This window comes from Malaya genurostris, chromosome 1, assembly GCF_030247185.1.
Source record: "Malaya genurostris strain Urasoe2022 chromosome 1, Malgen_1.1, whole genome shotgun sequence".
NCBI lineage: Eukaryota > Metazoa > Arthropoda > Insecta > Diptera > Culicidae > Malaya > Malaya genurostris.
Genome location: NC_080570.1, coordinates 137348981 through 137374869, shown reverse-complemented (window position 1 = coordinate 137374869; position 25889 = coordinate 137348981). Strand labels below are relative to the sequence as shown.

Sequence of the window (25889 nt, the reverse complement as noted above, 5' to 3'; positions counted from 1 at the left end):
TTTTGAATTATATTTCGCGCGGAATCCTTGAAATATGTATAAATAGAACAGCATCGTAGACCAGTTTTAAATTTGACAGAAGAATTGGTCGAATAAATAAAGCTAGAACGGCTTGCTGGGGATACGTTTGTTCCAGTTTCTGCTCTATTATAGATCTTCCATATATTCATTGATTCCATTCAACTAATGTTTTTTATATTCTTCCAACAAGTCCGTTTCTCGTTCCCAAGCACATTTTTCGTTCTACATTTTTCAGTGTGTACTTTACACGCTTACTATTTTATCATCCAATAAACGCAAACGACCTTAAAGGTTAAAACCGGGGCAGAATAAGCGACAGCTAAATATTTTAACTAAAGTTTTCAATCAAACGGTTGGTTTCTTTTGTCTCATAGATTCGTGAATCCCCCCTTTTTTTTGCTTTTATCAAACTCCGAAACACACGACTACAATCATGTCCATATAGCTGTGGTGTGTGAATACAACAGTACATTTTTGGGTTTGGTCACGGAGGGGAACTTGTTTATGCTCCATGCCACGACGCTTCACGCTTCGACCCCACATCAAACCCATTATTGGCATCCATTCCATCCTATTTCCAATCCGATGCCGATGGGTGTCTGAGTCGTACAAGAATAGACCTTTCTCGGGAACAGGTTTTTATTGCACACTAGACTCGAGCTGTTGTCGGAAGTGTTGATGCGTTCGGAATTATTTGTTTGCTGTGGAATGCATCCATTAGTTGTGTGAAGATTTTTGCAATTGTGCGTCGAAAAGGAATAAAATCCGAGGGGAAAACTCTATACTTCCGCATCCGAAGCGCGCCCTGCACGCTCACACACATCGAAAGTGCAAACTTGCGCCTGTTGAACGCCAATAAATTGGATGCTTATCGCGTACCATCGCAGGCTGGACAGGCTTTTTTGGGGCCTGGCTGGATTCAATCCATTGCAAACACTTCACCCGTGAAGTTGAGTGCGTCCTCAGTTCCGTTTTATTTTTAACAACAATAACAGCAGCAACGGCAACGGCAGAAAAAAAAAAGCAACAAGGTTTAGTGGTTTTGCGTGTTAGAATTAATTTTCGACCCGTCCTTGGCAATGTCGGATAAACTGAAGGAACCGCCGGGAAGCAGCCGCGACAGCACGATGGAAGCGAAGAATGCGGTCGAGGTCCCACTGGCAGGTGCCGAAGGAAAGGCGAAAACACCCAGCAGACCCTCTCGGTTTGACTGGGATGTTCTGAAGTCCCCGAAAGGGATTCTGAAGGTGACACAAGTGGTGAGTGTGACAATTTTATTTTTCGTAAAACTTCGGTTGAACAAAGGATTCTGTTGCAGGTTCTCGGAATTATCATAATCGGATTGGAACATCCTCGCCCATTGAGTAATTACACGGATACTGATTATGTTTTATTTTTCGTCGCAATTTATGCTACCCTTGCTACGCTTGTGATTTTGATAGATGCACTACAAAAATCGCACTACGCGGAGAAAAGTTTTGGGTCAAAATTTTGGTTCCGCATTGAACTTCGTTACACGGGCATCGTGGGGATTGTGTTCCAAATCCTCGCCTGTTGGGTGTTGATTAATGCCCTTCACTTTTGGCAGGTTCCGGTTCTGAACGTGGTCGGAAGTGGTTTTGCATTCCTAGTAAGCATTGTGTATCTAGTCGATTGGTGGCGGCTCTTCAGTGGAAATTCCATTCCGGCAGAAGACGCAACAGCTCCGCCTACTGTGGAGCAGATTATTGTGGAAACGAAATAAATCTATCGCCTGCTGTGCCATTCGTGAAAGGGCGGATGTGCTGCAAATTTTATTATGCGAAGCACGTCCCAACAGTGAGTGATTCTAAATTGGGTAACATTTCGTAACCATATTAAAAATCATGAGATATCATTTAAGATAACTACAACTATGTGAATTCACCACAGCTCTTCTCCAGCCAACAAGCGCACGTTTGTGCGTGCTGCAACAGTGTAAACAAAGGTGCCGATCGGGAATCCCCGTATCTGTGGTAAATTTGCGAGTGTAAATTAGTATGTGTCACATCACACTCACCGGAGTTTGTTTTTATTACATTCGGTGGTGAATTTACGGTGATACCATCCAACAGCCAATGTATTCAGGCCACGACCGCAGAAATATTTAAAAAAAAAAACAAAACAAAAATCGTAAACTAGCCAAACGCCCTTTCCGATTAACGGAACCGGAGGGACCGAAATTAAGAATATACACATTTACTAACAGTCTACCGTCACACTACTCGGTTGCCCGTCTGCGACTTGTCCAGAAACTATTGAATTCCGACTTCGATGTCGATGGCGATGCCGAATCGACTCGAGTGTACGGTATTTCGCGGGTAACGAAGCTCACCTGAAGGGGAAAATCTGTATTCAACAGGCTAACTAACCGATCCATGTATGGGAAACTCACCATTTATATAAATGTATCTACAGAATAGTTGTAAGTGAAAGTGTTTTGACGAATTGGTGTATTTTAATAAAGCAAACTTTACATATTTATGTATATCCAACAATTATCGTGTTTCAATACTTGGAAATAAATTTTGAAAATGAAAAGCTAATTTCACAGCGCCTGAAATACCTTATGGAGAGCATGGCAAAGCAGGGTATTCACCATATTCTAAAGATTGTAAAAGATCAAATTCACTGTTAAATTTTTTGAAAAGCTTTCCCTTAATTTTTCTGCTTTGAAATCAAAATTTAAATAGACACTTATATTTGAAAGTTTTTTCCGATATTAATAAAAAATACAGTGTTTAAATTTTTATTGAAACCAACATTTGAATACCAAATAACTCTTGAATCTATGAGGCAAGCACTTCATTTTGGCATTAAGTATACTACTTCCTAGTTTCAAGAAAAAAATATTTCGCAATTGAACAAAAACTTAGAAATATCGAAACAAGTTATGATGATGACAATTGGTGATTACTTTATTATTCTCACCTATACGGGCTCTGGTGTGATGAGCGAAATCGGGTTTATCGCCGTAATATATGCAACACTGTACGAACGAAAGCTTTCAAATTTCAACGGCACATGGGGTTATGGTGTAAAACCATATACAGAGAAAATTATCTTGATATTCTCTCCGTTACTCAGGTGCCACTGAGAGCGTGGAATTGCGTTTTGTTTACTATTAATCACAGTACTATAATCACAATACTATAATCACAGATTTTCAAATCACTTTTACTACACAGATTCTGTGTCACAGATCACAGATTTATTCACATTTTAGAGAAAAAACACCGAACAGATTTTTTAGATGATTCACCAAGATTTTTACAGAGTTTTATGAAGTTCAGGGTTGCCACCTGCGCGGGCCACGCCTGGCAGTGTCGGGCCTAGAAGTAGCTGCCGGCCGTAATAAAAAATCTGCCGGACCGCAGCTCGACCGACAATTTGAAAAAAAAAACTCTTATTAGGATGTTTCCCGCGGACCCACACGAACCGAAGGATGCGGCCAGTGCTTAATATTTACTAACGCCATCTGGAAGACTCACGCAATATTCAAATCATCGACCACTGCCGATCGTCAGCTAAAGGTTGGATTTTCGAGAATCCGAGATGACATAGTCTAATGATACTATTCTAGTTTTAAGTTAGTCGTTAATTAAGATTAGAAAATGCCCTTAGCATCCTAGAGCTTAAGCAGTGTGTCTAAAATTATATTAAGCAAGAGTGTTCGGTTACCGGCACACGTTTATTTTAAGCTCATAACGTCTGACTTAGTGCACATTTTGCGAACATCTATACATCAATGGAAAGCTAAAGTCCCTAGAATTAAGATTAAGAAACTAAGTTTATTCATTTGATTGAAAAAAAAAATATTATCAATTTAGTAAAGTGATAAATTTTGGCAATTTCAAAAAAGGTGTTCGGTTACCGGCACTCCAAGAAATTTTGGGGAAATGTAAGTAAAGAATGCAATTATTCAAAGGAAAACCGGATTTTTTTTCTTTTCGGAGGCGTTTTCGAAAAAATTATCCTCATTGTGTGATGGTGACTTCGCCTTGGCTCTCTTGGTCGATGATTTGGATAGTGGCGCCTTTGGTGTTGATTTAGCCGGTCTTCCACGTTTTTTTTCTAAACCAAAGCATCTGCTGTATGAGCAGCTAAATGTTTAGCAAAAACTTTGGTTTGCTTTGTTTCGACAGCAGCCTGTATATCACTGACAAATTTTCACGATAGACATTTTGAAAATGACAAAACTAATCTTTGGTTGCGAAAATTTTGATAGCATCTGGTATTACATCACGAAAAAATCGATTTCGCCTCAAAAATATTCAATTCATTCACCTTTCCCACCTCATAGTAAAGTAAGTCGTATTCACGACAAAATTCTTATCGTTTATCCGATATGGTGTAAAGTTATTAATAACTTACCCTAACTACCAATCAATGTCAAACGAGAGAAAGATTAGAAAAGGCTAGGTTGGGATAGCGAAAAATGAAAAGGTTTTTGTTGAAGATTAGATTCGAAGCTGTTGACCTTCTTCAATCCTCGAAACAGTTTTTCCAATTTTACTATTCTGGTATGCGATTAAATTAAATTATATTCTAGAGGCAACTGATTGACCAAAGCACTATACATTTACGCTTTGCATAGTCGATAAAGTTGTGTTAAATATGTTTTGCTGAAAGTTAAATTTTGTCGAAAATTTTATTTGAATTACAATTCAAATAAAATTTTAATTGCTGGAAGAACACAAATACTTACAACCTTATACATATATTACTCCAAGAAGTTCTTTGTATGTGAAAAAAAATCATTATTTTTTCTTAACTGATTTCTACAAACCTAGACTCATATGAATAATGATACTCATTTTGTTGGTAGATGGCTGAATCGATTTCGTCCACTAACATTCAAATAAAAGATCTCATAAAAACGGTTTGTTTTTTAATCAGATCCAACTTCCGGTCCAGGAGATACAGGGTGATTAGCGCAAAAAAATTTTTTTTTGAGATTCGTCGGCCAAATAAACTTATTTTAGTTTTATTCGATTTGCGATCCCGGAAGGTATCCAGAAATTTTATGTGAAGCGAACTACGATTTTTCTAAGATAGCTACTCTGACTTTCAAAAATTTCAATTCAAATTAAATGGTTTACAATCCATTTGGCGAATTCAACTGGCTTTGGCCACACCGATTTCCGAATCCCATTTCCGAGAGTAAAGCTAAAAGATGGCCAAAAAGAATTTAATAGACAAAAATTTAAATTGAAATTAACTAATGGCCCATACAAAATTTATGAATTTTATCCGATTCCGACTTCCAATTATGAAATTACAGGGTGATGAGTTCTACAAATTCAAACCGTCATAGATGATGACGATACCGAAAAATCTTCAAAGTTGGGCTCAAAACTATTTCAATGTATTCATCATATTAATTCATGGACATACGAACTATTTTTGGTTATGCTGGTCTTTGAATACCGTATCTGAATGTGCCATAAATAACTGCAAAAACTTTGAAGATGAACTCACTTCTGCATCTCATGGAATGCTTAATCGATTGTCACACGTTTAGATTGAAAGGAATAATTTCTAGGTTCATACAATTTCTATCTTCGATTCGTCTTGCAGTTCCAGAATTTTAATTACAATTCATTTAAAACGACGGTCTTTAAAATAATTTCATGAAAAGTAAACACAACGAAGAAAATCCACGCGAAAAACAGATGCTGATTGATGAAAAAGGTATCATCATATTGCTAGGTGAATTAAGCACGTTTTTCTATATTGGAAACACGAGTAAAATGCTACTGAGACTGCCACTTTATTTTGTTATAATTTCCTGATTTTAATTTTAAAACTGACATGACAATCTTGTCACATACATCCACTCCGACGACACGACCAGACACTCCGAAGAAAAATCGGAATAAAAAGTGTTCGTGAGCGATTTACCACCAGTTACCATAAATATAGCGACCCCTTGAAAATGACAAAAACTAACTATTCGAGCAACACTGTTTAAGTTGCTATGAGCTAGTTACCAAGGAGCACCAGGATAAATAAACAAACAGTTTGAAACAGTTGTGGAATAATTCCACATTTCATGGTTAATAAAAATCTTACAAAAAACTGCAAAAGATAACAATAATTCATTCGAGGGCTGAATTGTATAAAAAGTTTGTCAAACGCCGATGCTTGGTGAGTGTAAATGATATTCTAATTCGTATAAATAAATTTCTAATCGCTTTTGTGTTTTTAGTTCGATCTCGAAAAAAGTTCTCTGGAACCAAATACTTAGAAAGCGAAGCTAAAAACTTTAAATGAGTTGATTGAAAAGTCCCGATTGAGTACGCAAATGCAGGAAATTCTTGGGACATATTTACTTTTAGAGTGTTATTTCATGGAAGAAAGCGTCCTGAAAGCGATAATTTTGTACAGCATTGAAACGGGGCAGCAATGCTCCAGCATGTTTGATGACGTATTTTTCATTATTCGGAATTGCATTCGACGTGGAACGTGGGTGGAACGCAATCGCTAGACGGAGTGTGTGCTGTTGTTAATAACGCTGCTAGTTGCTTGGAACTAGACTTCATAAATGCTTTGAAATCACCTCTGAAATCTGGTTACCCTACCGGTTACATAGATCTAGCCCAATCGGCACTTCAAAGTTCAATCCAGCAAGGGCGATTACAAACTAGTGACGTTGAACAGGCACGTGCAACATTTTTTTAAACCTCGTTTGCATCCGTGGGTTGACCAATTTATTAATCACAATCACAACCTCGCTGAGGAAGAGTTGGCATCGTATGAAGCTGGGGAAACATTTATACAATGCCTTATAGTGCAAGTCGACGCCTTATTAACGGCGTTCAAAACTGCCCTCACACCAAGAAATTATGATGGATTATGATTATTCGGTTAGTACCATTACTAGTGAAGTTACAAGTCGCCTGGAGCGAGTTATCAAAAAATCTACATTCAATCGGCTTGGTGGACTAGTTTTAGTTTTTTTGCTTAGTTAAATGAATATATCCCCCCTGAAAATAACACACGAGAAGTTTTTTATTGCCTTAAACAACCAAAATCAAATTTTTAGTAGTGAATAATTTGCGTTGCCGGTACGGTACGCCACCACGAATTACATATTCGTTATGAGACAAGTACTTCAAAAGTGTCGAGAATACAACGCGCCAGCTGCAAAGCTGAAGATTATGCAGCAGCCAAGCTGCAGATTATGCAGCTATGGCAGGTCTCTGAAAGAATAAATTTAATACCTGCCAGCGGGCCAACTACACTCAGTGGTTTCGTTTTAAGTGAGAATCTCTTGTTTTTGTTTACATTTCTTTTGTGGTTACCAAGGCTACTGGTAACTGTTTTTCAAAATCAATAATTTACCAACTTGTGTTGCCAGTTCCAACATTTTTTCAAGCGATTCCATTTTGACATTACCAGTTACTGAGGGGTAGCTCGATTTACGATACAGTTTTAAAAGCGAGTGGCAGGTCGTGTCGTCGTCCACTCGATTCAAGAAAGAACAAGCTGCCATCCGAAATCCGACTCTGCTTTGTTTTCATGCGCTTGTACTCACGATACGAGCTCTCGTGTGTTAAAAAGAGAGAAACTTCATGCAAGTGGATATGAGAGCGCAAACATACGCTCAGGTTTTCAGTATCGTCTTCACTTCACTCTTCAGTACCGATTGAGACTTGACCGTGGTTTGAGTATGAGTTAGCGGAAAGCTCTCGAACTTGTTCGTACATAATTGGATGGTTTGAATTGTAGAATCAATTTTCGTTTGACCTCATCAGCAGTCAGTTCGCGGTGGCAGCTTCGCAGTGATCACTTCAGTTCTTTCTATTGATTGTTTCAAACGACCGGTGGTTTATTTTTAACTTCGAATTTTTGTGTAATCGATATCATAGCAACGATTTTTGTTTTGTGTTTGTGTGTGTTATTCAAAACCAGTGCGTTAACGGGATCGGAAGGGGTTGACCTGCCACTAAATGCTGAATGCCGATGATATAAGTGCCCGATGTTTGTGTCACTGTGCGGGAGGAAGAATAGCAGCAGCAGCGCACTGTGCTTTTTGTGTGTTTCTCGTTCCATCGAGCGGAAAGTGTCATACTGCGGCAGACACTCGAGGTATTTTTGAGATTTGAATAATTGGTGTCAAGCACGGAACACGACGGGTAACGGAAGCCTGCGGCAAAGAAAAATTCGCGAAATAGTGTTCAGCTGTCTACGGCTGGGAAGCCGAGTGGAAACATAATCGTAATCGCGAAGCGAGGAGGGAAGCTTGTCCCCCGTTGGGTCAGGAATTTTCCGGTGGTTTCGCTAGAATCTGGTGGAAGCAAACTCGAATCGACTGAAATCCGCCGTTCGGTGAGTGCGTTTCATAAATATTTTCAAAGTGTTTCCAAAGATAGTTTCCTCCTCGGTGTGAGTGTCGCTTGCTTGGGTTGTAAAAGTCAAGAGGAAGACAGGCATCCGGTCACGAAAGTTGAAGAACCTGAGGGGCGTGAAACCGAAACTAACCAAAAATACAAACAACACACGCGCGCGTACGCAAACGCGTCAAACGACAAGTCGAGAATCACTTGTTTACAATAGTGTCGTGCGTTTTAGTCGCGCAACACCCCGAGTGCGTCCAGTGAAGAATAATTACCATTGATTTTTGTTTTTCGTTGGTTGCTTCAAACGACAACAGTGCGATAGTGGGTCTAGGTGTGTGCCGGCGAGAGTGCATTAAACTTCCTATCCGCGGCACGTAGTGAATGTTTTAACGCAACGCGTAAGGTGAGAGTTGGCTTTGCTGCACACAGTGACAAATCGGCACGTCATCCGTCGGCTTGCTTTGATTGATCCGCCTCTCCCATCATCATCATCATCCGTGGTTGCGCTTCAAAGTAGAATGTTCAAAGATGGCTGCTGCCTAAGATCGGTAACGATCGTATCCGTTTGGACGTCGTTCTGATCGGGTGTTCGGTAGTGAAATCAGGATTCTTCAAATAAATATCGGCTCCTAGAGGAGGTAAGTTTTGTGTACGATTTTTACATTGAATAAAACCAGAAGTTCGAAACCGGCGGCAAAAAGATTTAGTTGTTATTGAAGCGCTGAAATGGCAAACAAAAAAAAAAACATGAAGCGCAACGCACAGCAAAGCTACCATTATTCTAGCAGCGTTCGGGAGTTAATTATCATTTCATCGCTCCCTCCATTTAATGTATACAAACATCCCATTTATTTTTGGCTAGTCGCTTTTCCACACCGATCGCGTTGATGCTGTGGTGCGGCGACTGGCTGACTGACTGACAGACTAACTGACGGGCGAACAGCGTCGGTTGCCTTCTTCTGCGTTGCAGTAGTTTGTGTCGAAGGCACTGGGACGAAACCCGAGGATCATCAGGTCTGGTGGTGGTCAGGCCTGGACGGGATCCGAGCTGGGCAAGATGTGCATTATAAACGGCACAGACCGTACCATTCGTTTTTGGTTCAATGTTGATGTTGTTTGCCAACGAACGGTGTTTACAGTTGTTTTGAGGATGTGTTTGACACAGTGGGTGCAGATGGGCTTAAAATTTTCCATTTGCGGTCGATACTTTTGAGAATTTTACGAAACATCAGACCATAAGATTTCCTACAAACATAACAGATCGGCTGAAAAGTTCGTATCGTTTCTATGAGAGGGCGCCACTAGAATTAAATCCATACCATTTTCAGTTAGTACCAACCTTCAAAAGATATAACGTGTATAATTTTGACAGCTGTCTGATTATTAGTTTGTGAGATATTGCATTTTGAGTGAAGCTACTTTTGTTATTGTGAAAAAAAAAATGGAAAAAAAGGAATTTCGTGTGTTGATGAAACACTACTTTTTGATGAAAAAAAGTGCCGCCGATACCAAAAAATGGCTTGATGAGTGTTATCCAGACTCTGCACCGGGCGGAGCAACAATTCGTTAGTGGTTTGAAAAATTTCGTACTGGTCATATGAGCACCGAAGACGATGAACGCAGTGGACGTCCAAAAGAGGCTGTTACCGATGGAAACGCGAAAAAATCCACAAAATGATTTTCAATGACAGTAAAGTGAAGTTGATCGAGATAGCTGACACCCTAAAGATATCAAAGGGACGTGTTGGACATATTATTCACGAATATTTGGATATGAGAAAGCTTTGTGCAAAATAGGTGTCGCGTGAGCTCACAATCGATCAAAAACAACAACGAATTGATGATTCTGAGCAGTGTTTGGAGCTGTTCTATCGAAATAAAACCGATTTTTTTCGTCGATATATAACAATGGACGAAACATGGCTCCATCACTTCACTCCGGAATTCAATCGACAGTCAGCTGAGTGGACTGCACGCGATGAACCGAACCCAAAGCGTGGAAAGACTCAACAATCGGCCGGTAAGGTTATAGCGTCTGTGTTTTGGGATTCGCATGGTATAATTTTCATCGACTACCTTGAAAAGGGAAAAACCATCAACAGTGACTATTATATAGCGTTATTAGAGCGTTTGAAGGACGAAATTAAAAAAAAAAACGGCCTCATTTGAAGAAGAAAAAAGTTTTGTTTCATCAAGACAATGCACCGTGTCACAAGTCGATGAAAACCATGCTGAAATTGAACGAATTGGGCATCGAATTGCTCCCTCATCCACCGTATTCTCCAGATTTGGCCCCCAGTGACTTTTTCCTGTTCTCAGATCTCAAGAGAATGCTCGCTGGTAAAAAAATTTAGAAGCAATGAAGAGGTAATTACTGAAACTGAGGCCTATTTTGAGGCAAAGGACAAATCGTACTACAAAAATGGTATCGAAAAGTTGGAAGATCGCTATAATCGCTGTATCGCCTCTGATGGCAATTATGTTGAATAGTAAAAACGAATTTTGGCAAAAAAAATGTGTGTTTCTATTAAACGATACGAACTTTTCAGCCGAACTGTTAACCTGTCCATAACGTTCTTAAAACTTTCGATACACCTTTGACAACAGTCAGAAAGGCAGTGAGCGGCACAACAATTCATCACTACCGGAACCGTGAACAAGGAAATATATTATGAAGAATTGCCAAAGAAGCGATTTTTACCATTGATGCTCTCTCGCTATTCTAGCCCAATTTGGCATCTTTTCACTACACGAAAGATGTTTTGGAGTGGTATAAAGCATATAAAATTCATCTTATTACGAAAGAGGCGAATCAACCTGACCGGAGTTGCGGTCTTGGGCGGTATTGCAAAAATTCAAAAAAACATCGAGCATGCGAACCAAGAACATAGACTCTGTTCGCCTTCACTCGTTTATTTGTTTATTTGGAGTAAGGAAAAGCCCGGTGAAGTTAGTTTCTCCAACAGGCATAAAACCTCCTCATCTCTTGCATCAACAGATTACAATCATCCAAATGATACATTTCACTTAAGTATAGTATAAAACTAAAGCTAATTAGATATTACCCTAGGAACAATTTCTTGACAACGTTTCGTGATAGATTAAAGTCGAATGAACTGGAACAGTGGTTGAATGTTCGACTCATGCTGACAATAGGCTCGCTAGTTTCTAAGATTATGGCGATGGATATCAATTTGTAAATGCTGTAAGAGCTCAGTTTGCATCTGGCATGGTAACTTGGAAGGCTTCAAGAGTTTCACCAAGGAAACCGACGTTGAATTGCTTCAATGCGTTGGATATCGTTTTGATAGTACGGTGACCAGACAACCTAGGCGTATTCGAGCGCAGAGCGAACTAAGGCACAATATAATGCGTTCCAGCAATGTACATCATCGAATTCTCTAGTAACGCGGAAAATGAATCCTAGCAGCTTGGAGGCTTTGGAGATAGTAAACTCAATGTGCTCCTTGAAATTTAACTTGAAGTCCAAGAGGACACCAAGGTCCTTCACAGACGATGTACGTTCCAGAACAATTTGTGAAATATTATAGTCGAAACTGACTACAGACTGTTTGCGACTAAAAAAGATGACGGAGCATTTGGAGACGTTCGAAACCATTCTGCTGATATTACACCAGTTAGTCAAATTTTCAAACTGCTCTAGTAAGGACTCTGCGTCAGCTGTGGATTTGATGACGATAGTTTCATGCACTTGTTCGAAAAATTTAGATCGTTGAGATAAAGTAAAAATATAAACGGTTCATGGTGACTTCCTTGAGGAACTCTCCTTGGATAACACCGAATGGTAAAGTTGTACAGTCTCCTATTTTCACTATCATTTCACGACCAGTAAGATATGAGTGAAGCCAATTCAGAAATGACCCGTTAAATCCTAGTCTATTTTACTTTGAGATTGTTGAGATTGTTAGATGATCGTGTCGAAGTAGATAGAATCTACTTGTAGTCGTGATTGTAACGAACGTATGATGAATGATGTATAGGGTACTTAATTGATTTGTGCTTGCCCTGTCTCTGACGAAATTCCATTAATGGTCCAAATATATCTAATTACAGGTTGGGCCATTTCAAGTGGAAGAACCCAAAAACTTTTGACAGAATTGTCAAATCAACTAATGACATACCGCATTGGAAGTGTCATCCCAAGACAATTTTACCATGGAACAGTGCACATCAAAAGAACACGCTGAAATGGTTCCGCTTTACATTCAAAACGAAGCCAACTTTTGGCGAAAAATCATCATGTCAGACGAGGCATATTTGACGTTAAATGGATCCGTTAATAAGCAAAATTGTTGGTTCTATACCACTGAGAACCCTCAATTAATTGAGGAACAGTCTTTATACGACCAAAAAGCTACAGTTTAATGTAGTGTTTGTGCGGATATGATGATCGGTCCCTATTTTTTCCAAGACGGTGATGAACCAAGGAAAACTGTTTTTGGCGATCGTTATCGAACCATGATAAATGATTTTGTGATGCAAATTGTTCGTTTATATGGTTTGAATGGCTACTGGTTTCAATAGGATGGTGCAACATGACATACACCATGACTAAAATCTTTTTGTTACGGCCACGGTTCCCCTGAGGAGTCATATCGAATATCGGGGATTTTGACCGACCTCCTAGATCACCCGGTTTGACGGCACCAGACTTTTTTGTGGGGCTATTTGAAATCCAAACTCAAAGATAACTTACGACGTGATATCGCCGTCATAACGACCGATACATTGATCAAAACGCTGGAAAACACCGAAAAAAGGGGACATTTGTATTCAAGGCCAAAGGTGACCATTTGCGTGATATCAGCAATTTTCAAAAAAAAAATCTCGCACCAAAATAAATTTTAATCGAAATGAAAATAAATGCAAATGTTTTTTTTTCTATATTTGTTCAAAAACAAGCAAGCAAACATTTCAAATAATTTTCTTCACATTTCGCCTTCGGCTCGTCAGTGCTTGAAGCAGTTCAAATGAACCGCCGTCTCCGCCTAGCAGTCTAATTTTTAGTGTTTAATTTCTATTTCTATTATAGTTTTCTAAAATTTTAGGAATCCGTCGACAACTGATCATTCTTGCGTTTAATAATTCAGTATCAAGGTTCAGAATTCAGTTTCAAAATCCAAGTTCAGTTACAGAATTAGTGTTGCAGTTACCAAATTCTGTTACAGACTTCAAGGTCATAATTTAGTTCTCGAATTTATTAATTTTTTTGTTTCTCGAAAACCAGCTTTGATCATACCCGCGTTCCAGAATCCTGGAATCAGTTCCAGAACTCCGACTCAGTACTCAGTTACAGAGTTACAGTTACCAAATCCAGTTCAAGAATTTTGTCCTTAAACTTAGAGGTAGAATTCAATTCCAAAATTTACTACCTAAACTCTGTTTCAGAATTCAGATCCAGAATCCAGGATGAGAATTCAGATTCAGGATTCAGTTCCAAATTGATGTTCAAAATTTAGTTCCAGAATCCAGATCCGGAAATTAGTATAGTTGAAAATACAGTTCATCAATTCAGTTTCAAATGTCAGCCCCTTAATTTAGGATCGGAATTCAGTTCCAGAATTGAGTACTAGAATTCAATACCTCCTTCCCGTGGTTGGTGGGCTTGACGGTATTGCAAACATCATCAGATACAATCAATTACAGTTATAATTTAATATAGATATACCTTATGATAAAAAAAGAACCGGAATTTTCATTTTAAAATTCCCGCGCTTGTCCAATCGGTGAACTTTTATTCTCTCAACGTTGGCAACACTTTTATACACATTCTGTCAAATTTTGACGCATATCGTACGTTTAGTTTTTGTTTGGCGTCTATACAAAGAAGTTGAAAAATTTTCGTGTGGCGATTTTTATAATGGATGAAAATTTAGAACAACGTGCGTGCATCAAATTTTGTGTTGCAACTGGATTTAAGGCCTGATGTTTTGGGTTTGAAACGTGTCGCTTCTCGGCTGGTGCCAAAAAAGCTGAATTTCAGAAGTTAGAGAATAGAGGAAGAATGATGCAGAAATATAAAAAAAGAAACGAATAAATAACGCAAGAGTATAGATAAGTATGTAAAAAAATACATCAAGTACCCAACAGGAAAACCAATTTAAAAGATTATTATTATTATTATTACTATTACCATTATTACATTACTAAAATTATTATCACTACATTCCATACATACCATTGCAAGAATCACACATTATAAAGACAATTTTATACAATCTATTTCAATCAGCAAAAAAAACGGTGACCAAGTGGGCACCATAGCCTAGGAACGTCTGTGTGTTGATTTAAAATAGAAGCTCATAGAAGTGAATCTTATCAAGGGTCCAGTGTAGAACCGAAGCAAGGGACTGCTGCCACTGTGACTACTTACAAAAAAAAAAAGAATTGAGTACTAGAATTCAATACTAAAATTTAGTTCCAGAATCCTGGTCCAAAATTCAGTTCCAGATTTCAGCTACAGAACCCAGGTCCTGAATTCATGTCCAGGAGCCAGTTCCAGAATTCAGTACTAGAATTCAGTTCCAGAATCCAATACAAATTCATTTTGGGAATTTAATTGAAAATACTGTAACAGAATTTATTACCAATTCTGAATACAGGGTCTGGCGCAAATTCCGTTCATGGATTTGGACTTGAACTTGGTTACGAAACTGAACCTAAATTTACCATATTACCGATTCAGGGCTCGATCCTGGTCGTGGAATTGCACCTATCATATTACTGATCCAGATTCTGAGCCTAGGAGTTCGAAATCCAAATCCTGAATCTGAGACTAGAACCGGACCTGGGCTTTCCATATTACGGATCTGGTTCTAGATCCAACTTTAGTAATACGGTAAGATCAAATCCAGTTCCAGGATCTGGATTTCTACTTGGACTTGAAACAGTGATATGTTAAGTTTAGCTTCAACTGCATTTTTTGCATAGCACTCGCCAGTGTTTACCACCGAACTATTTTTCAATTCGTATTCACGTCATCCGGTTATGTCTCTGACATTATTCATTCGCTTTTTTCTTAGGAAAATAAGCGGACGAAGGAATACTTTCGAGGACGCTTTTTGACGTGAATACGTCTTACTTTAAGCCTTTTCAAAACTCGCCCGATACATGAATTGGGCAGAACCTAATCGTGAATATCTCCAGTTGTACTAAATGTAGCAACGTCAACCTGAGCTCTAAACTTTACTTTAACTTTAGATTTTGGTTTTAGAACATAGTTCCAGATACAGGGTCAGAATTTAAATGTATGAATCTGAATCTGATTTCTATTTCTGAATTCTAGAACTGGTTTCGTGAATAGATTTCAAAAAAGAATTTAGTTCTTTAATTTATGTTCGAAATTTGAATCCAGTACTTTGATGTTGGATTTCAACTCCACAATTCTGGAACTTAGAATCAATTATGTGAAATATACATCTGGATTCTGGAGCTAAATGTTAGATCTGAACTACTGTATAAGAATTTAATTCCTAAATTTTGTTTCAGTATTGATTTCCAGAATTCAGAAATTGCATGCTTGAACTAAATTCGGAACATGGATTCTGGAGCTAGATTTTGAAACTATTCGTAAGGTCTGGGGACAGAGGGTCGCGTGTTGAGTTTTAAATCGACCACGTGGCTCGCTCAATTCCCTTTGCGCATCGTTTTTCTCTCGTACTCTCTCGTATATGAGCAAACTGTACCGGGTTGCCAGCATACATTTTATTATTTTGATAAGAAGTTTTATTACATAAATCTCTCGTATGGGTTGGACATTACATGGATTCTAATGAAAAATGAAAAAAATGTTCAACGTTCACAAAGATTGAATGCGAAACAAAAAATGTGTTTATACATAATGAAACGTCTGTTTGTTTGGCAGCCTTATTGAGCCAATTTTATTTCTCTCTCCTTTTGTAGAATGCTATCAGGAAACCAAAGCGAAAGAAATGGCGGATGCATTGAAACTGACTTTGTTTCACAGAAAAATACAAGACTTTATTTTTATCGCGATAAAATATATGTTTTTATGTACTAAAAACGCATCTAAACTAAATTATTTAGTCTTTGTCACGGTAGATTTATGATACAAGCCTTCAAAGCCGAGATATTCGATGAACAAGTAGAGGTATGCATTTCCGAGCGTTCCAAATTTCAGCAGTTATTCAGTCAGAAAAAAAATACAACACGAGCGCTGAACTCAATGGATCATTCTGAAAATTTCACAGAATATTCTCAACTTAATTTCGAAGACATTGTCAGGTGGGTTTTTCTATATTCTTTACCGTTTACAAGAAAATTTAATTTGAAACGGGAAAATAGCAAAAAACCTACCACTTTACGGTACTGTCCTCAGCCCTTAAGGTTCGGAATTCAAATTTAGAATTCAGTTCTAATTCTAATGAGTTCAATTCCGTAATTCTAGAACTATATTTATGACCTGATTTCTTGATCTGGATTCTATCAAAGTGCTGTACGGTATTCATTTCTGGCATTCGTAAGGGCCAAATTGAAGAATTATTTCCGATAATAAACACTCTTCGAAGCATTTTTATCCAACGCGAAGCAGTCAAATGCTGGCCTCATTCGCACTCGTTTGCTGCAAATTTCGTACTGCACGAAGTGCACAAAGGTAATCGAATTATTCCAGATTTGCACTAAGATGATGATTTTTACCTTGGATTTTTAAAGAAGTAATCTTAATAGTTCTTAAGATAATTTTAAGAGCCATTTGAAGGGCTCCCCATCGTTGTCCGCTTTCGTTGTATTTTACTCCAATGCAAACGACCAGCAGCAGGATGACGCAATCGATCTTCTTTGAAGGGAAACTGACTCAGCGAACTATTTTTCTCCAGTTAAATATTTTGACCAACTTGTTGATCGGAGCAGCTCACTGTTGTTTGTCCCTGCCCGGTTCCACCCGGTTCACGACTTCACTCGGAAATAGTGTCCCGTGTCTATTTATGCTTTCGCTCACTTGCCACATTTGCGTTGATGTAGTGCGCGTATATTAAATGTAGTAAACATTACGCACAAATCACGATTTCTCGTACCCTCAATAATATACAAAAACGGCTAATGGAAAATTTCTCCTTGCACAAAAAGAGTTTGTTTACCGAACGGAACTGGACTTACCCTCCGTTTTTTTTTCGTCGATGAGTGATGGATCGAAGCGGGCTGTAGCTGCCGATCGTTCCTTCGTGTAGCGTTGCAATGTTGATCTCCATGATCAGACGAAAATAACTGGAAATTTGGGTAAAGATTTACTTTTTACTTACGGAACTGTTGACGAAAGGTGCCTCATTGACAGCAGTGTTATCAGTTTTTATTTGCATTCAGTATTTATCCATACTGAACGGCTATTGCAGATGAGCGATTCCTTGAACTGCTCTGCTATTGAGCCGTCCTAGAGATGCGGGGAAACGACATCTCAGCAGCAATTTGATGATTACACCATGATTGGTGAGACTACGCTTTGTCGGGCTACATATAGCAAGTTTTATTTACAACCACATGCACTCGTCGACTTCCTCTCGTTCACTGAGTTATAGTTATTTTTAGCATTAACCTTATACTTAAGACTTAAACTTTTGATAATTGGTAACATGACTATGAATTTTATTCTGATTGTACAATGGATTTCAATTAAAAAAACGGTGGTCGATTTCCATTCTCGCAAATGTTCATTACATTCGAGTTCAAGTCATTCTGAAAGTAAACTAAATCCCATTTTATCGTTATTTCAGCGAAAGACGTTTCTGGAAATGACCGAAATGGAAAAAAGTTTCCTGGGACTCCGAAAATAACTCGCTCGGACGGTTTTGTTTTCCCAAGGCTGAGTTGTATAATAAAACCTCGAGATTTCTCGAATAAAACTTAAATTCGAATAAACATCACGTTTCTCCCGAGTGTAATGAGCCATGGAAGGTGCTGTGTTTAAAACATTTCCACACCGTTTCCTCGGTCCGTTGCAGTTCCAGTAGACCGCAGTAGGGATGACATCTGGTCAAACGTAGGAGGTTTAATGGCCAGCCAGCGCACCTAGGAAGGAAGCGATGCACCACTGAAAATTGCAACGTGCCGCAGCACAATCAATCCCTCCGACCGACGGCGGACAATCAAATCAAGTCAAATCGAGCTAATCGGAGCGAGAAAGAGAAAGAGGGAGAGAAGGCCTTTTCGTTGGAAAATTACGTCCAGCACCGTAGCGAATGACGTTGGTCCGAACGTTCCACTAGATTTCGGTTTTATTCTGATTCAACCCCACGAGGAGGAGCGGGTTATAATTGAAGTTCATTAAAGCAAATGGTACATGCATGCGATATGATGGCAGCTGAGTCCAAAGGGACACCAGCGACCAGGAACACAAGAAAATTTCGACGACGTGTTTCGATTGTCCACAACAGACATGACGAATTTTGTTTTCTAAGGAAAAGCTACGGTCGAAATTAGACTGAATGACGTTGATGGATTTACGACTCGTTTTGAAGATTCAAAACCCAGCAGGCGCGTTGTCATCGGGGTTCTGCGCTTTCTTTTGTGCGCTCCTCGTCGAGTGGCCCCCTCGGAGTCTCTCCGTTCCAAGTGGAGGGCATTCGTTACGATTTGAAGGGCGGCAATCATGATTATGATGCCCTCTTCTGGTACGCGGTCTGCCTGCCGACCGACTTTTCAAGATGTTTTCCTATTTGTTCGCATTCTAGTCTTGTTTAATTAGCTTCGGTTCACTCGGTTACGGGAGACGTCAGTTTCAATCGAGTGTTTTGTCCGTCGGTCGAGTTGCTAATCGAGTCAATCAGTTTGATGAGCCCCTTTCTAGGGAGAATGAGCGCGGGCTATTCGAGGAATGTTGCTGGTAGAGTTACGGGTAAATTGTCGCTCAACCGTACCGTGGAAAGTAATCCAGTAGTCGTATTTGTGTCGATTGATAGTTGCTTTGAGTTGAACAAAATCTGAGTTGAAGGTTTGCTTAAGAAGCAAATGCATCTTGATATTAAACGTGTACATTTACTTCCCAAGTAGCAATTCGCAACTAGTTCTGATACGACAAAGTCCAAACTATGTTGCAACAAGAGCACGAATATGTTTTTTATGTTATACTGGTTAAAACATGGTGACAGCAGTGTTTCTTTATAACGTAAACATTGAACTAACTATCATTTGTAAGTTATCGTTACTTGATTCTAACATATCTTTAATCACAGCTATGCTTTTAGCTACTAGTTGAAAAAAGGTTCATTTTCCGTTGCGAAATCATTATAAATACGTAAGCGTATATGTAAATCGTTACTGTGAATTGATGTAGTAATAACTTAGATATTATAAGATTATAACATATAATTTCTTCATTGATTCAGATAGTTATCGGTAGGTTTTCCCAACGTTATGATAACGAAAATGCAAACAAAACAACTTTTGTTGGCTCGAAAATGGCGAACACAATATGGAGTCTCAAGAAGTGTATGAAACATAAATAAAACCAGGATAATACTTGTTTCAAAACTACTTTTTGCCGAAAATAGTGAAAGGCAGAATAGTCATTTTTGTTCTATGCACTGTCATAAACACGAAGAAAATAATATAGGGATTGAACATCGATTGTGATAATATTATAATTCTTATGATATATGATTTAAAAATGATGAGAAATCACTCTACTTGGAATAATTTTGAGCATTCTGAACATAGTGTTATTTTCCTGTTTTTTTGTTATATCTTTATAAACAGATTGATTGAAGGCGCATAAAAAACAGTTAAGTAAAATTTAATTCCGCTCGACAGTTTGAAAATCGTTGTGAAATTTGTACCTTGTATCAAGTTTGTGATTTAAAGTACTCTTCTGTTTTTTTATTGATGATAGAAAAGTGTTCTGTATTCATTCAATGTTTATAATGTCGATGGTGACTAAGTTTCAACTAGTTTAATTGAAAACAAGTTATTTTCAAGTTATGAAAAAATAAGTTCTTTCAGTATGACATTACAACGTAACGACAACTTATTTTTAGCCGACCTAACAACTAGTAGAAACTGCGCTTTTTGAGTCATGCAAGTGGTTAGATATTAGTAACAATCACTCAAATATCTGGTTGCAAACTAGTCACAAACAAGCTAGCGTAACAAAAATTGTTACTTGGGTTCAATACAACAAGACAAACAATGTTGTTTACATCCAGTTTTATAAAGAGTTGGATGCAATTCATTTCGTAAAGAGTGAAGATAGTGATATAGAAGTGCGTGTGCATGATCTACCCCCAAGCATTTGTGATCGAAAAAGAAAAGTGGAAGAACTATTTCCCTGGTATTCTAAATGGCGTACGTTTGTTACGCATGCGCTTGAAGAGGCCTATACCTTCTTATGTGACTTTCAGTCAGGATACAAGAATCCCGTGCAAATCACTTGTTACCGATGACAATCAGATGGCCACATGTCAATATTGCCAAAAAGCTGTTCACTATGGTAAGCCATGTGAAAAACTGAAGACATTTGCACCAAAGGACAACAACCCCAAACAAAAAACTCCAGTACTTCGCCATCAATAGCAATGAAGCATCCTCCTTAACGAAACCTATAGTCGCAACTCATGCAGGTACAGCAGCAGCAGCTAACAACGCACCCAACACCTGGACAAATAAAAGTAACAACGATGATTCCACCAACAACAGTGACATCGAACCAATGGATGGGAGCGAGAAGAGCGAACCATTGCTCCTCCCCTAAATTACTGGATAGCAATGAAAACGTATCTTCTCCTAGGAAAAAGATGACAACTAGATCCAGCCATAAGAAAAAATAATTGTTTTATTACTGTTAAACGGCCACGTTAAGCTTAAGTGCCGAAATAAGAAATCTTTATAAAAAATTTGTTGAATCTGGAAAGTCAAAATAAAAAAAAAGCCAAAAGTAAAAATTAGAAATCCAAAACCTTCGGCGAACGACCGCAACTTGGTTAAAGCCGGGTATAAATAAACGATATAAAAAAAAATCCAAAACCTAAAATTCTAACCTTCAAATTCTAAACTCAAACATTGAAAGTCAAATGAAAAGTGAAAATCTAAATAGGAACATCATGTTTTTTGGAACAGTTTTTCTTTCAAACGTTTTATCGAACAGTTGTTTCTCGAACTGTGTTTTTTTTCAAACAATTTTTCTATCCTATTTTAAGCAATTATTGCAGTTTTGCCTTATGTAAAGTGTCCGAGATTGATATCGAAATCAAAATAAACAAGCAGTGGTTTTTCGAGCGTTCTTATTTCAAGCCTTTTAATTCTTTCAAGACCATAAGATGTGCTGGACGACATATGTCAGTAAAAGACAATATTTTAGCTATTGGGGGTGTAAAATAATAGAATATCACCAGAAAAACATAGCAGGGTGCATAAGTTTCCTATAATTTCATGGGAAATATTTTTCCCTATGATACTTAGAAATAAATAAAAGAAGAGTTGGGTTTATAATATCGTAATTTAATTTATTACTTCAATTGCTTTGATTATCAGAATAGTGAAACGAATAGTTAGTTATGGCATTCTACGAAACGATTTCATGTCCTTGTGACCGTTGCACATAACACATTTATTATGTGTTCTATTTTCTATACATCATTTTGCACAAACTTTTTTAGTGCAATAAAGATTGATAGTTCTTTTTACTTATTCGTTCAGAAACACATATGTCGCTTTGAAAAAAAGTTTTCTTTAAGATTCAGTAAAAAACATCAATTTAATAGTAATTGAAGAATCTACAACGGTTTTAAAGAACGGAAACATATTTCCTTTGAGTGTTAAGGGGTTAATTCTTAATCTGTTTTGTCGAGCTTTTCATCAAGCAGATTCTTCGAATGCCGAATTCTAAATTCTAGGTTTCTGCCTCCAAATTCAATATTCGAAAGTCACATTCAACGTCCGTCAACTTCAAATTAAAAATCAAAATAAAAACTAGAAGTTACATATTAAAATTTCCAATTTTCAAGCACAAAATTCAAAATTCGAAGTAGCTTTTTGCAAGCAGTGTTTTTGAGCATTTTTGCACTCATATTTTCCAAGCAGTTGTTTTTCTAACAGCTCTCTTTCGAGTTCCAGTTTCCAGCCTATTTATGTTCAAGCTGTTTTGTCAAGCAGTTTTTTTGCAAGCAAATATTTCGAGTAAAAATCTAAATTCATATTTCCAAATTCTCAATTTCGAATTCGAAGTTTCACGTTGTAGCCTTAAAATTCAAAAATCACAAATCGAAAGCGAAATTTAAGTTATAAAATTACCAATTTCAAATTCCTACTTCAAAATCTGAACGCATTTTTTTAGAACAGTTTTTCTTTCAAACCTTGTTTGAGCGTTTGGTTTTTCGAGGTAATAATTCACAAGTAGTTTTTTTTAGCATTTTCTCTACGTATTTATTTCAATTAGTTGCTTATTCCTTATTTCCTTATTCCTTATTCCTAAGTTCAAATTCGAACCGTTTATTAGAGTAATTTTTACGATAAATTTTTTCGAGCAATTTCTTTTCAAGACAAATTTTATGCTAAAATTCAAATTTTTGATTCCAAATTCCAAAAAATTCCCCCTGATTCTAAAATCCAACATGCCAAGTTTCAAAATCCGAGTTTAACAGTTCGGCTGGAAAGTTCGTATCGTTTAATAGAAACACACATTTTTTTGCCAAAATTCGTTTTTATTATTCAACATAATTGCCATCAGAGGCGATACAGCGATTATAGCGATCTTCCAACTTTTCGATACCATTTTTGTAGTACGATTTGTCCTTTGCCTCAAAATAGGCCTCAGTTTCAGCGATTACCTCTTCATTGCTTCTAAATTTTTTACCAGCGAGCATTCTCTTGAGGTCTGAGAACAGGAAAAAGTCACTGGGGGTCAAATCTGGAGAATACGGTGGATGAGGGAGCAATTCAACAGCTCCAAACACTGCTCAGAATCATCAATTCGTTGTTGTTTTTGATCGATTGTGAGCTCACGCGGCACCCATTTTGCACAAAGCTTTCTCATATCCAAATATTCGTGAATAATATGTCCAACACGTTCCTTTGATATCTTTAGGGTGTCAGCTATCTCGATCAACTTCACTTTACGGTCATTGAAAATCATTCTGTGGATTTTTTTCACGTTTTCATCGGTAACAGCCTCTTTTGGACGTCCACTGCGTTCATCGTCTTCGGTGCTCATATGACCAGTACGAAATTTTTCAAACCACTTACGAATTGTTGCTTCGCCCGGTGCAGAGTCTGGATAACACTCATCAAGCCATTTTTTGGTATCGGCGGCACTTTTTTTCATCAAAAAGTAGTGTTTCATCAACACACGAAATTCCTTTTTTTCCATTTTTTTTACAATAACAAAAGTAGCTTCACTCAAAATGCAATATCTCACAAACTAATAATCAGACAGCTGTCAAATTTATACACGTATCTTTTGAAGGTTGGTACTAACTGAAAATGGTATGGATTTAATTCTAGTGGGGCCCTCTCATAGAAACGATACGAACTTTTCAGCCGATCTGTTAAATATCCAAAATGGACATTCAAAGTACAAAATTTAACGTTCCAATTTCAAGTTGAAAATAGAGCGTTGCCAAAGTTTTTGTTTTTATTCAGGCCAGATGTCGTCTCCAGAGATGCCATTTGTGCAGATTTAACGAGTGCATACAAATTTCGTACAGATTTTCTAAATTCAATACAGATTTTTACAGATTTCACAAAAAATGGAAAGAACAAGCAAATTTTTGGAACAACCAATGGTCTCAAAATGGGGATGGTATTTGAAGTTGAGCGCAGGGATCAACATAAACTTACCAAATCAACATTTTGAAAGTATATGAAATTGAAATTATGTTTTGTTGATTCCGATTCTTGATGGAAAATTGCATACATTTAACTTCGTCGTTGTAGAGTGAGATAAGAATATTGAACGCTGAATTTTGTAGTGAACTATTTATAGATAAATACAGATTTTTCGTTCAGGTTGATACCGATTTTCTTTGAAAATATCTGGCATCTCTGGTCGTCGGTATAAATACTAACACGAACCCAGAATATTACCTAATTTTGAGTGCTTTCTTTCTAATGTTGGGGTTCCGTTTGATAGCTTAATTTTATAAAAACGAATTTCAAACAGTTCTAATGAAGCCTACACGCTTATAAAAAGTTACTCAGAGTTTGAGTACTAGCTATTCATTTTCAAATGATACATGGAAACGTAAAACAATGGATGGTAAATGATAATGAGTAACTCTTACTCTAAGTTTGAGTTTAACGAGAAGAACTCGTTTTTAGGGTACTATTTGTGAAATCAGTCCAAAAGTCGTAATAACCATTTGTAGTAACAGTCGCTATTTTTTTGTTAGTGGGATCACGTATTTTTATTTAGCTATTCATCTGTATCTCCTGCAACGGTGAGTGGCTTAACACCAATGATTTTGTGTCTGTCAAAAACCGGAATGATAAACTGTGCTCTTGGTGGTGCCATCGACGCAGATATTGGGTCCAGGAGTACTCCGTATTGTGTTTCAGAATGGAAACGAATATGCTCAAGTGTGTCATTTATGAGGAATAAGTGTCTAATTGATGTCTGAGCATTACTGTCTCATGTGTGTTAAGGTGCGATTGACACACTACTCTAAGCGACCGCCACTAGATATGATGTCTCGAAGTTAGAAATTAATTGTAAACGGATTGATAAATAAACACAGCACGGTTATTTTAGGTATTGAGTGTCAATTACTTAATATTTTAATACAAGATACTCAGAAAACGAGCAATTTCCACACAAAATAATAAATGTGAAATAAAATTTCACTTAAAATTTGAGTGCTAATAGCGGCCCTTACACAAGTCATTAAAAATGTCATTACTAAAAAATAATACCATTTTAATGAACGTGTAATGGTGCACTAATGACGAGATTTCTAACAAATTTGAAATACATCATTACTTAGTCATCATTTAAAATGACATTTTTAATGCTCATGTAAGGGCCGCTAATTACTCAAAACAAATAAAGCATTACTCAGAAAATGAGTGGAAGTGGAAGCACTCAAATTTGAGTAACTAAGGAGTTACTCTAAATTAGAGTTGTTCTACTAGTTCTGTAGATGAGTGGGATCATACTCATTTTTGAGTAACTTTTTTTAAGCGGGTGATTTATCTCTACACGGAAAATAAAAATTACTTATTATTTGACTTCTTTTTACTTAATTTCGAGTTCTTTTGAATATTGAAGAATCCAACCAACTCTTTTGGGTGAAATGTACTTAAAATTAGGTTGTTATGCGGTTCCGTGTAAGCTAACAGGATCTGTCAATAGTTAGCAGAGATGCCAGGTATGCAGATTTGTCTGTGAATCTGCAGATTTCTTATATAGTGTTGCAGACATTATTTGTTGCAGGCTTATGAAAATCGAGTTTTTTACAGAATTTCTTCAAAATTTACAGAATTTTGATATTGTCGTGACGTATTTTTTTCGTTCGCCAAGTCAGTTTAGCGTATCATACTTTT

The 25889-nt window shown here is 37.5% G+C and overlaps 2 protein-coding genes across 4 annotated transcripts in view; both read left to right on the top strand.

Annotated features, from left to right (window-relative positions):
* The first annotated feature begins 611 nt into the window (after window positions 1–611).
* LOC131425891 (uncharacterized) lies at window positions 612–2537 on the top strand. 3 transcript variants are annotated; one of them, XR_009229039.1, is made up of 3 exons: window positions 612–1280; window positions 1340–1839; window positions 1904–2537. XR_009229039.1 is itself a non-coding variant. In XM_058588148.1 (2 exons), exons 1-2 carry the CDS (start codon window positions 1101–1103, stop codon window positions 1763–1765), a joined length of 606 nt encoding a protein of 201 aa, XP_058444131.1. In that variant the 5' UTR covers window positions 613–1100; the 3' UTR covers window positions 1766–2537. The 3 variants fall into 3 exon arrangements, 1 of the variants encoding a protein (XP_058444131.1); XR_009229040.1 differs by having other exon boundaries at window positions 1340–1858; window positions 1933–2537; XM_058588148.1 differs by having other exon boundaries at window positions 613–1280; window positions 1340–2537.
* Window positions 2538–7676: 5139 nt separating this feature from the next.
* The window catches only part of LOC131425890 (tumor necrosis factor receptor superfamily member wengen), a 45587-nt gene continuing 27374 nt past the window's right edge, over window positions 7677–25889 (top strand). The window contains exon 1 of the mRNA XM_058588147.1: window positions 7677–9022. The gene's annotated coding sequence lies outside the window, so the exon portion shown is untranslated. The remainder of the gene's footprint in view (window positions 9023–25889) is intronic.

Excerpts from the sequence above, each read along its gene's own strand:
- LOC131425891 (XM_058588148.1), top strand. The coding sequence starts at position 1,101 with ATGTCGGATAAACTGAAGGAACCGCCGGGAAGCAGCCGCGACAGCACG. Across the intron at positions 1,281-1,339 it reads TTCTGAAGGTGACACAAGTG|GTTCTCGGAATTATCATAAT; the intron begins GTGAGTGTGACA and ends ATTCTGTTGCAG.